Source organism: Pteropus alecto, unplaced genomic scaffold, assembly GCF_000325575.1.
Source record: "Pteropus alecto unplaced genomic scaffold, ASM32557v1 scaffold231, whole genome shotgun sequence".
In the NCBI taxonomy this organism is placed as follows: domain Eukaryota; kingdom Metazoa; phylum Chordata; class Mammalia; order Chiroptera; family Pteropodidae; genus Pteropus; species Pteropus alecto.
Window position 1 is genome coordinate 1,578,852 of NW_006431805.1, and position 13,016 is coordinate 1,591,867.

At 33.6% G+C, this 13,016-nt stretch overlaps 1 protein-coding gene and 1 pseudogene across 2 annotated transcripts in view; both read left to right on the forward strand.

The window, feature by feature from the left end:
- KLHL4 (kelch like family member 4) overlaps positions 1-13,016 on the forward strand; it is a 151,967-nt gene that overhangs the window by 104,764 nt on the left and 34,187 nt on the right. For both annotated transcript variants that reach the window (XM_025040407.1, XM_006905926.1), the window contains exons 7-8: positions 1,731-1,955; positions 3,436-3,598. In XM_025040407.1, the coding sequence (XP_024896175.1) occupies positions 1,731-1,955; positions 3,436-3,598 (388 nt within the window). The remainder of the gene's footprint in view (positions 1-1,730; positions 1,956-3,435; positions 3,599-13,016) is intronic.
- LOC112471776 lies at positions 4,179-4,297 on the forward strand (annotated as a pseudogene).

The window sequence follows — 13,016 nt, forward strand, 5'->3', positions numbered from 1 at the left end:
GTTTGTAGTCCCTGCTCTTTTTCCTTGTCTTCAATAATGCCCATTATTCTTATGTTTCCTCTCCTGATAGTATCAGCTAGTTCTTATATTTCTCTTTCATTATTTTTTTATGATTTGGTTTCTCCCTTCTTCCTTCTGATTTATTTCTAGATTTCTGTCTTCAAAATCACTAATCCTTTCTTCCATTTAGACGACTTTATTTCTCAAGCTTGCTATTTCATTTTTCAACTCTTGCAGTGTGTTCTTCATCTCCAGAAGGTCTATACTATTTCTTTTGAGGGTTTCAATCTCTTTGCTCTACTCATCTAGGTGTTTTTTCATTTCCTAAGATTGTTGATATGACTTGTTTTGGAACTTACTGAGTTTTCTCAGAGTGCCATCCTGAATTCTCTGTCATTTAAGTTGCATATTTCTATGTTTGTAAGCTTATTTTCTAGAGATTTTTCTCTTTCTTTTGAGATACCTTGTCACCTTGGTTGTTCATGGTGTTTAATGGACCATTTCTCTGCCTGGGCATTAATGAAAGTGTATTCATTTGTTTTTCCAGAAATAAAATTTATTATATAAACATATCTCTTTCATTTGCTGCTAAGAAGGCACTTTTCTTTAGTTTCCAGTAGGTGGCATCCAAGCCATTTGTTTCTCTGCTTTATTTAAAGACTAAATGTCTTTTTTATTTTCTCGTAGATATTTAATCACACTTGCTACTCTCAGTTTCAGTCCTTGTCATTGTTAGCAACAGTTTCAGTAGCGTTTGCTCAGATTCCCCTGGGGCTCCATGTTGTTCAGTCTGGGTGTTACAGGGAGAGGTGCCTTCTAGTTTGGGTTTGAGAGCAGCAGCTCAGCCTCGGTTTTGCAACTGGGGCCAGTAAAAATCAATTGTTGTTTCTCTGTGGTCCCGTCCCGCTTCTCTGCTTTCTGCTCTGATGACTGGGCCCTGATGCCAGTTGTTAGAAGTTCCCGCACTTCCTGGCAGGCTGATCGGGGAAGTCGCCGCACCTTCACTCCTGCTCCTGAAAAGAGCTCCGAGGGCTGCAAGAGGCAGCTTCTTTATTTCTCCGAGTTCACTGCCCAGCACCCGGGGTTCTGACCTGTGGTATTTCTTATGCGCAGATCCCATGCTGAGATGTGCTCTTGTTCTGTTTGGGTGTTTTTTGTTGAGTTTTAGATGTTCAGCTTATTGTTGTTTCAAGGGGAGAGATCTGAGGACATCTCTCACTCTGCCATGTTTCCTCCCAGTCGATCATTTATATTTTAAAGCAACACACACAAACACACAGATACACACACACACACTCCAAACTGAATAAAATAAAAAGGTACTAGCTAATATATTAAATGGCTGTAGGTCATAAAATACATAATGGATATGTAGACAGTTATAACAGATTCCAAGGTAGGTAAATTTCATCATAAAATATGGTGTTTGACACCTGTGTTAGTACTACCAGTAGCATAATATAGCTAAAGAAACCATTAGGAATTTTAAAAACACACATATTAAATAAACTATTTTATTCTAATTCTTCCTTTTGGATCCAGGATTGGTCAAATATTATTATCCTTGTCTTATCTGCCAGGTTGGAGAGCCATCTGGACTACTTTCTTCAATTTGAGTTGCAATCACTGATTCTATGCTATAAATTATAGGTACATAAATATAATGTGAATGATGCCAATTAAATTTTTATACAAGTAATATTTAATATTGTTCAATATCCCTTTAACAGGTACCACTACAATTGAAAAATATGACCTCAGGACCAACAGCTGGTTACATATTGGCACCATGAGTGGTCGTAGGCTTCAGTTTGGAGTTGCAGTTATTGATAATAAGCTATATGTTGTGGGAGGAAGAGATGGTTTAAAAACTTTGAATACTGTGGAATGTTTTAATCCAGTGGGCAAAATGTGGACTGCGATGCCTCCCATGTCAACACATAGGCACGGCTTAGGTAAGAGCTTAATGTTATATAGTTTCTAAAAAATGTATGGGTAGAGCTATCTAAAAATTAAAATCAGCTGCACATCATTGGATTTAGCCAAACTTTTAATCGAAATGTCTACAAAATGGAGAGAAGCTTAAGCAAATGGTCAAAACTTTTGAAACTTTTTTTCTCATTTCAGATGTTATACTTGATCATCCTGCCTTCCTTCTACTGGTATTTTAAAGGGGTTCCACTTTAGGAAGGATACAATTTTTAGAAGGTATTCATTACTGAGGAACATAAAACTACAACAGGAAGTTTTCTTCTAAGCACAATTTAGAGAAAAAGAGCACTCGATGATGAAGAGACATAGTGTTTCTAGTTGGTGGATTATGTTTCTTCCTAGAAGAATCAAATCTCTATTTAAGCAAAAGCCTTATGATGCAGGTCCAACACAGGGATATTTAGAAAAATCACTTTGTTTAAGAGCAGCTTTAAGTTATATGTATGCCAGCGATTCCAAAGAAGTCCAAGAAAGACGGAGTTGAGACTTCTGGAACTGTGGGGAACTTTCTCATGAATTCTCATGAATATTCGTCAGAGTAAATCTTTCTTCATGCTAGACTCCATACATTTTCAATATCATAGAGTTTTTTAAACAACAACAACAAAAACAGAATAATTGCCATTTTAAAGAACTGACTTTTACATAGCTAAACAGTGGTAGATCCATATTTGTTATTGTTTGTCCCAAATTATCTGATAAATTATCTATGTCAGATGGTAGATTATATAATTATATTCAGCTCAGTTTTTACAGTGTGATTTCTAGACATAACTTAGAAAACATATCTTACGTAGAAATCAGAGCAAATTTTTAAATCTATTGCTGTTACTAAAGAGGTAGGAGAGGCGATGCAGATATATCTAAGAGGCTCATTGAGATGGTGAAGAAAGTGGGTAAAAAAGCCAATTATGTGTCTTCCCAGAACAGACAAGAAGCAGTTAGAAAGGTGATATTCATAATATTTAATAGAAGAAATTTCTAATTAAACCTCAAAAACTCTGTCTTCTTAATTATCTGATGAGAATCTTTTTTTATCCCTATAATAAAGAGCAAGAATTAGAAAGACCTACCACAGTTAACCTACCATTCTAAGATTTATCTAAGATTCAGTGTCATATCTCATCTATCCTTTACATTAAAAAGACAACATCAAAATTAGTCAGCCTTCCTTTTCTATTATGTCCCTAGAAATGGTGTATTCCACTACCTCTTTTGATTGTAATATTACAACAATGCTCTTCCATGATATGGTAACTATGCCTGAAATTTTTCCCAGATTAAACAACCTCATTTAGTTTCATATTAAGATCAGTAATTTATTCATTTGTACCTACAATCATTTAAGAAACAATTTTTCAATGTTAGTTGCTTGCAAAATGAAACAATGTCCATTATGTATGTAATACCTAGGTGAGACCTCATATGATTTTTGTCTTTAAGGTGTAGCCACACTTGAAGGACCAATGTATGCTGTGGGTGGTCATGATGGATGGAGTTATCTAAATACTGTAGAAAGATGGGACCCTGAGGGACGTCAGTGGAATTATGTGGCCAGTATGTCAACTCCTAGAAGCACAGTTGGTGTTGTTGCATTAAACAACAAGTAAGTAAATCCAAACATGCATGGTCTTTGTTCCTAGGTTATGTGCTACAGCAATTCAGTGATATGATCCATCAATCAATAAACATTCTCATGACCGGAATATCCTAATTATCAATAAAAAAGGTCTTTGTTGGAACTATTCTTTCATTATGATGGAAATTATTGTCTAAAATAAATATTTAATTAAATATTCTGTAGTTCCCTGCTATTCAAGTATGGTCCTGGGACCAAGAGCATCAGCATTTCCTGAGATGTATTTAGAAATGCTCAATCTTAATCCCACCCTAGACCTCCTAAATTAGAATTGGCATTTTAACAAGATCCTCAAAAGACTTGTGTGCACATTAAATTTGAGAAACACTTTTGTATACAAACCAGTTCAAGATTAACCCTTAAGAAGCTATCACTTTTCACATGATAACTTATTTTTTTTATTAAATTTATTGGGGTGACATTGGTTAATAAAATCATATAGATTTCAAGTGTATAATTCAATAATGTCATATGTATATTACATTGGGGAAGATATTTGCAAACGGTGCCTTGGATAAGGATCTAATATCCAAAATATACAAAAAACTCATACAACTATGCTACCCTGAACAAGCACAATCCTGTCTGATCTCAAAAGCTAAGCAGGGTCAGGCCTGGTTAGTATTTGGATGGGAGACCACCTAGGAAGACCAGGTGTTGTAGGTATAAAAAATAAAAATAAATAAATAAATAAATAAAAAATAAAAAATAAGGGATTATAAGATGACAAATTCCTGGCAATCTGTGAGGTAAACCAAGGATTGCCTTGTCTAAAACAAACGAACAATAAAAAGCAAATAATCCAATTAAAAAATGGGCAGAGGACCTGAACAGACACTTCTCGTAAGAAGACATGCAAATGGCCAACAGACATGAAAAGATGTTCAACATCAGTAAACATCAGGAAAATGCAAATCAAAACCTAAATGAGATACCACCTCACACCTGTTTGAAAGACTATTATTAACTTATTCTTGATTTACCAAAACTTTGGTCCATCTTTGTAATAGGGCAAGCCTTTTTGTTCTTTACTGCATACTCTCTTGAGCGTAAAGTGTTCCTAACTCTAGAATTACATCTGGACCCATTTGTCTGAATATTTCCCCCTTTCTGATCACTTGCCTATAAGAGCAAGCTAATATGTCAAAACCCAATGATATTAGAGGTTGCTAAGAGCTTGAATTGTTATTTCTTCCAGTTAATTCTGTGCTTTCTGACAAGGAACATATGGAGACATTGACTATCATGTAGGAGGGACTTGAATGATGACAAATTCGGACATCAGGATGGGTCACTGGCAGGAGATAGTGTGTGTTTGTGCTGACTATGCGTTAAGTGAATACGTCATCAAAAAAATGGCTCAGCAGAAATTTCAGCACAGATAGTTTTAGCACCTTATGCAAGAAAAAAATGGGAAATATCTATAATTAGAGGAGAACCAGGCTTATAGTTTCTTAGAGCTTAAAATAATCCTAAATCTGATTCTCTCTGGTCTGACATGAATGATATCAGGTGACTCAGTAACACTCTCATACCTATTACAGAACAGGCTGAAATAATTAAAATTGTTTATTTCAATTTTGTTTTGCTCACTTGCTATTGTTCACAACTGAGCATGAATGGGAGCTATAGACATATGATTTAATAAATGTTTATCTTCTTTATTGATGGAAAATTAAATTTAAATTAGATTTAAAATATTGTTCATTTAAAAAATGACATTTTAAAGTTTATGAGAGAAATGTCATAGCCAATATATCTTCCTAGGGGAAAAAAAATTGGTTTATAGGTTATTCTATTTCCTTAATTGTTTATAAAGTTAATGTATTCCTGTATTTTTTATTTTTTTTTACTAAATAAAGGAGTTCATAAAAATAACAGGGATGCAAATACTAGGCAATCGAACGTAGCTAAAATTGTAAGGTTGCTGGAGTTAGTCTTTGAAAATATTCTACTTTTAAAAACATTTTCAGTTTTTATTCAGATATAATTGACAAATAATGTCCACATTATTATCTCCCTTATTTCTGTGTACTTAATTTTCCATGAGATCTTTTAATCATTTATGACAAAGTAACTTTCACAAAAATTATGAAGTGGGAAGTCACATCAGAAGCATGGCAGCACGAAGGTTCTCCCAGGGTCTCTTCCCTTGAAATAACAAGCTGTATATCTACAGGTGAACAAATAACACCCAACCTGCACACAAGCACATCCGCGAGATCTACACAGCAGAGTATCCAAAGGCGGGCAAATCACAGTGAGATTGAAAGGCAAATTAGCAGTGTAAAAAAAACAGCTGTGTTATGCCACCAGTGCATCCTGCAGGAAGAGGAGGAGAGATCATTTCATGGCCAGGACTTTGCCTTTTGAAGCCTGGAGTAGTGCTGCCTGAATGATCAGCATATTCCATGCAGTGGAGCCCAGACACCAGGGCAGGGAGCAAGGAATAGACTGTGCATGGAGGGGCGACAGCTGTGGTTAACAATTGCCATTGTCAAGCAGGAGACTAAATCATGGAGCCTAGCCATGTTCCAACCCCCACCAACCCAGAGCAGGCCCTCCCCACTCATATTTCCTTAAAATTAACATCCCCGGGGGAATTTTCACAATCGCTACTGAAACATGCACTACATCCGGTACAAGAGACAGGCTCAATTATATGGAAGCAAGACAGCTGAAACTTGGGGGACAGCGTTACAGGAAGAGAAACAGCCACACATACCACAGATTTCTCCTAATCAACCCCATCCCCACCCAGACAGGCTGAGTCAGAAGAAAGCAGATGAACATTGTATCTGACTGTTAAGGCAATAATGAGACTTCAGAACCTTTTCAGAGACTCAGCCCCTTATCACCCATTGCAACTTTTCATGGTGGTGGAGCCCAGGGACCTAGGTACTTGACCACAGAGGCACACAGGCACATACCAGACAGGATAGGGCATTTTTAGCTTCAAAGCAGAGATCCAAGAGGCTTGGATGCCACCTACTGGAAATCAAAAGAAAAACCCATTTTCATCAACCAAATTAAAGAGAGATTACTATACAATAAATTTTCTTTAAAAAAGAAAAAAAGAAAAAAGCAAAGTAAATTCCCATTAATGCCCAAGTAGAGAAATAGTCCATCAAATACCACCAAAAAAAAAAAAGGCGAAAAGGCAGCTCGTGAAATAAAGTAAAAAACTCCAGAAAATAATTTCAAAGGCATAGATTTATGCGATTTAAATCACAGAGAAATCAGGATAGCACTTCTGAAAAAACTCAATGAGGTGAAAAAAATTCTGACCGACGATTCCAATAAATTAGAATCAAGATAAACAAACAATACATATAGTTTACCAAAAATATTGAAACCATAAAAAAAAATAGAACTCCTGGACATGAAAAAAAAATTAAAGGAGATGATGAATGAAATAGCAAACTTAGGAAATAGAACTGAGCAGATAGAGAAAAGAATTACTGACATCAAGGACAGAAATCTGGAAATGATACAGAAAAAAAAAGAGACTTGAGAATGAAAAAATAATGAAAGAACACTACAAGAACTGTCTGACACCATCACATAAAGCAGCATAAAAATAATGAGTGTACCAGAGAGAGAAGGAAACCGAGAGCATATTCGAACAAATAGTCAATGAGAATTTTTCAAACCTATGGGAAGAACTGGATCTTCAAATCCAAGAAGCAAATAGAACACCCAATTATCTCAACCCAGAAAGTCTTTCTCAAGACATGTTATATTAAAATTTTCAAAAATTAATGACAAAGAAAGAATTATCAAGGCATTCAGAGAAAAGAAGACAGTAAATTATAAAAGAAAACCCATTAGACTATCATCAAACTTCTCAGTGCAAACACTTGAAGGAGTGGAACCAAATATTAAAAATATTGAAAAAAAAGAAATTAGCAGCCAAGAATAATAAATCCATCAAAACTCTCCTTTAGATATGAAGGAGAAATAAAGACTTTTCAATGATTGCAAAAGTTAAGGGCATTCTCCACTGCAGGGCCTGCATTACAGGAAATACTGAAGGGGTTCATTCTTCCTGAAACAAAAGGACAAAAAACACATAACTATAAGTAAGATGACTACTATGCAGATGAAAGCAGGATAGTGAAACCCTTAATGAGAACAGTGTATTCCTGATATATATATATATTAAATATTCTATAATGGTTAAAGGCAAAAATAAGAAAAAAAGGAAAACACTCTAAAAAGAGAAAAAGGTAACAGCTACTGCAACATGGAAATGAATTTTCAGCATATATAGGGATAATTTGAGAAAACAAAAGCAGAAAATGGGAAGGAATAAATGTCCAAACACGTAAAGAAGAATGGAGATAAGGCCCATGCAGAAGAAAGTAGACTACCATATATAAGTATTCTTTACATAAACTTAAAGGTAACCATACACTGAAACCCAGAACTGAGATACATAACAAAAAACAAGAGGGGACAAAGGGAAAACCCATAAAACACCATCAAATTAAAATAACAGACAGAAACATAATGGCAAAGGAGCAATGGTGACACTGAGCTACTAGAATAGATAAAATGGCTATAGGAAACACTTGTATTTCAATAATTACCCTTAATGTAAATGGACTGAACTTACCAATAAAAAAGAACAGAGTAGAAGATTGGATTAAAAAAACAAAACAACGACAACAAAAAAACAGAAAACAACCATATGCTGCCTTCAGGAGACACATCTCAGTTGCGAGGACAAATATAGACTCAAAGTTAAAGTGATAAAGGGGGTCAAATATAGGGGGAAAGAGGGAGGGTGAAGTGGGTAAAGGGGATCAAATATATGGTAGCTGAAGGAAACTGGACTTTGGGTAGTAAACACACGATAGAATATACAGATGTCAAATTATAATGTACACCTGAAAATTATTTAAAAAAAAAAAGAACGCAGCTAGAAACTGAAATTCATGATGCATTTTTCATTTGAGGGAATTAATATTATTTCAAATCTTACACATAAAACAAAATTATATTATTTTCATAGCATATTACATCAATTTTAATATGTTCAGATAAGTATAAAATATGAAAGTATTTTGTTTTAAATGCTTTTAAATAATTTTATTGTCACCTAAATTATTTGTCTTCTGTTCTTTTGCTAATGCTTAAAAGCTATCAAAACACAATTCCTAGTTCTTTTTGTTTACCTGTGCAGTAGTTCCAACTAGAATTTTTGACTGCAGCTTATATATGCTTCTGTATATTAATCAAAGTTCTCTTTGTAGCTATATCAGAAACCCAACTTGAAATTGCTGAGTAACAAGAAAAAATTGTTGAAAGTATATGAGAGTATCACACATAATTAAGGGAAGGCTTTGGGGCAGTTGGCTTCCAAGGAAAACTAGTACCTCCCCCAAGACCCTCTGTCTCTTCATCATTGGTCCATGAATATTCTGTGTGAAGTTGTTTTTATACTCTAGATTGCTTCTTCTAGAAGGATGGTAGGAAACAGTCACTCATAGCTCCTATAGCTTCCATTTCATGGCCCTAATAATTTGAATGTCAGTGACTCTCATTACTAACTAAAATCTAAAAAAAACAAATCCTGAAGAAATAGTTGGAAATGAATTGACATGCATCAGGTGCCCATGTCAATATTAATTAGCTTGGTCAAGAGAAGAGATTCCTTGTATCAAAAGTACAGCATGTCCCCAGATATTAAGAGGGAAATCACTTTTTTAGGAAGTCAGATATTATACAAAAACTATTAAAAATTAAAAAAATAAATTAAGTGTGGAAAATGGTATTCCAAACAATTGGCACCCAGAGAAAAGTGGGTCTAGCCGTACTTATAGCTGATGGAATAGACTTCAAGATGAAAAAGGTAAAAAGAGATAATGATGTACACTTTGTCATGATAAAGGGAACCGTATATCAAAAATACCTAACACTTATAAATATCTATGCTCCAATCAGGGAACACCAAAACATATAAAGAAATTACTAACAGAACAAAAGGGAAAAATTGACAAAACACAATTATATTAGAAGACCTAAACATCTCACTGTCAGCTATGTAATTATCATCCAACCAGAAAATCAATAAGAAAATATCATTTTAAATGACACGTTAGACCAATTGGACATAATTTACATTTATAGAGCCCAACAAGCCAAAATGGCAGCTTACATATTTTTCTCTAGTGCACATGGAACATTCTCAAGAATAGACCATATGTTGATACATAAAAATAGGCTCAACAAATTTAAGAACATTGAAATCATACCAAGTATATTCTTTGATCATAATCTTTGAAATTGCAGATCAATTGTATAAAGAATTGAGAACCACAAATACATGGAGATTAAACAACATGCATGGAAGAATGATTGGGTAAGAGAGGAAATAAAAGGAGAGATCAAGAGATACATAGAAACACATGAGAATGAAAGTACAACATATCAAAACTTTTAGAAAACAACAAAAGTGGTAATAAGAGGAAAGTTCATATCAGTATAAACTTATCTCAAGAGACAAGAATGACCCCCCCCAAAAAACAACCTAATATTACATCTTAAAGAACTAGACAAACAATAAATGATGCCCAGTCAGCAGAAGAAAGGAAATAATTAAAATTAAACAAAATTGAGAACGAAAAGATAATAGAAAAAAGTAATGAAACAAAGAGCTGGTTTTTTTGCAGAAATTAATAAAATCAACAAACCCCTGGCTACACTCACTAAGGGAAAAAGAGAAAGGACACAGATAAACAAAATCATGGATGAAAGAGAAGTTACAACAAATGCTATCAAAATAAAAAGGATCATAGAAGAATATTATGAAAAATTATACACCAAATTTAATAACCTAGGAGAAATGAACAAGTTATTAGAAATATATCCTACTGAACTGAATCATGAAGAACTGGAAAAATCTAAGCAACTGGAAAATGAAACAATCATCAAAAACCTTCCAAAAACTAAAAGTCCAGAACCAGATGGCTTCGCCAGTGAATTCTACCAAACATTTAAAGAAGAGTTAATATTTATTCTTTTCAAACATTTTCAAAAAATCAAAGTGAAGGCAATACTTTCTAACTTATTTTATGAGGCCAAAATTACTTTAATATCAAAACCTAGTAAAGATAACACACAGAAAAAATAAAACTACAGACCAATATCTCTCATGAATACAGATGCAAAAATCCTAAATAAATACTAGCAAATCAAATACAGCAACACAATAAAAAGATTATACTCTATAAATCAAGCAGGCTTTATCCCAGGTGCACGGAGATGGTCATCATTGCAAATTGATTAATGTGATACACCACATAAAGAATAAAAATCATATAATCATATCAATATATGCAGAAAAAAACATTGGACAAAATACAGAATCTATTTATGATAAAACGCTTAATAAAGTGTGTAAAGAATGAAAGTATCTCAACATTATTAAAGTTATATATATGAAAAAAAACCTCAGCCAACATTATACTTAATGGAGAAAAACTAAAATCCTTCCAAGATCAGGAATAAGACAAGGTTGTCTGCTACCACCACTATTATCAATATAGTGTTGGAAGTCCTAGCTAAAGCAATCAGGCAAGAGAAAGAAATAAAAGGCATCTAAATATGGAATGAAGAAGTCAACTTGTCACTTTTTGTAGAAGATGTGATTCTCTATATAGAAAACCCTAAATACTCTACTCAAAAAAATATTAAAAGTAATAAACAAATACAGTAAAGTTTCAAGATATAAAATTAATGTTCAAAAATCAATAACATTCCAGTACTATAATAATGAATTGTGAGAAAAGGAAATTAAAAACAAAAAACAATCCCCTTTTGCAATTGCAACAACAAGAATAAAATACCTAGGAATAAACCTAATGAAAAATGTGAAGGACCTATATAATGAAAACTATAATGCTCTACTAAAAGGAATTGAAGAAGACACACACACACACACACACACAAAACAACAACAAAAAAAACGGAATGATATTCTGTATTCTTGGATTGGAAAAATCAACATAGTTAAAATGACCTTATTACCTACAGCGTTATAGAGTTTTAATACAATCCCAATCAAAATCCCAATGACATTTTAAAAAGAAATAGAACAAAAAATCAACAGATTTTTGTGGAAGCACAAAAGATACTGAAATGCCAAAGTGATCCTGAGACAAATATCAAATATTAAATATTAATATCAAATATTGACTTCAAATTATACTCCAAAGCAACAATAAAACAGCATGGTATTGGCAGAAAAAAAAAAACACACACAAACAAACGGAACAGACTTGAGTATCCAGAAGTAAATCCCCACATATATAGGCAAATCATTATTGACAAAAGAGCTAAAAGCATACAATTGAGAAAGTAAATCCTCTTTAATAAATAGTGCTGGAAAAACTGGAAATCCATATACAAAAGAATGAAACTAGACAGCTTTTTATCATCATACATCAAAATTAACTCAAAATGATTCAAGGACTTGACTATAAGACATGAAAATAAATTGCATAGAAGAAAACAGGTACCAAAGTCATCGACCTTGGATTTCAAAAGGACATTATGAATTTGACCTCAAAAGCAAGGGAAGTAAAAGCAAAATTAAATGAATGGGACTATATCAATTTAAAAAAGTTTCTGCACAGGAAAAGAAACCATCAACAAGGCAAAGAGGCAACCATCCGAATGGGAGAAAATATTTTCCGCACAAGGCCTCTGAAAAACTCCTAATATCCAAAATATGTAAATAACACATACAACTAGACAATTAAAAAAACAAAGAACCCAATTAAAAAAAAATGAGCCGAGGATCTAAACAGACTCTTCTTCCAAGACATAAAAATGGCAAACAGACATATGAAAAGATGTTCAACTTCACTAGCTATTAGGGAATTTCAAATCAATATTATGAGCTACCATCTCATGCTTGTTAGAATGACTATCATCAACAGAACAATTAATATCAAATATTGAAGAGAATAATGATCGAAAGGGACCCTCATATACTGCTGGTTAAATAGGTACAACCATTATGGAAAACTGTATGGAGGTTCATCGAAAAACTAAGAATTGAATTACTTTATGATCCAGCAATCCTTCTGCTGGGCATTTACCCAAAAACCTGAAAACATTTATCTGCAAAGATATATGTACCCTGATGTTCATAGTCTCATTATTCACAGTGGCCAGGACATGAAAGTGCCCTGCAATAGATAATTAAATAAAGAGGAGGTGGTACACGTATACAATGGAATATTACTCAGCCATAAAAAAAGATGAAATATTGCCATTTGTGATAACATGGATGGATCTTGAGATAATTATGCTAACCAAAATAAGTCAGACAAAAAAAAAATTGAAAACCATATGACTTCATTCATATGTGGGA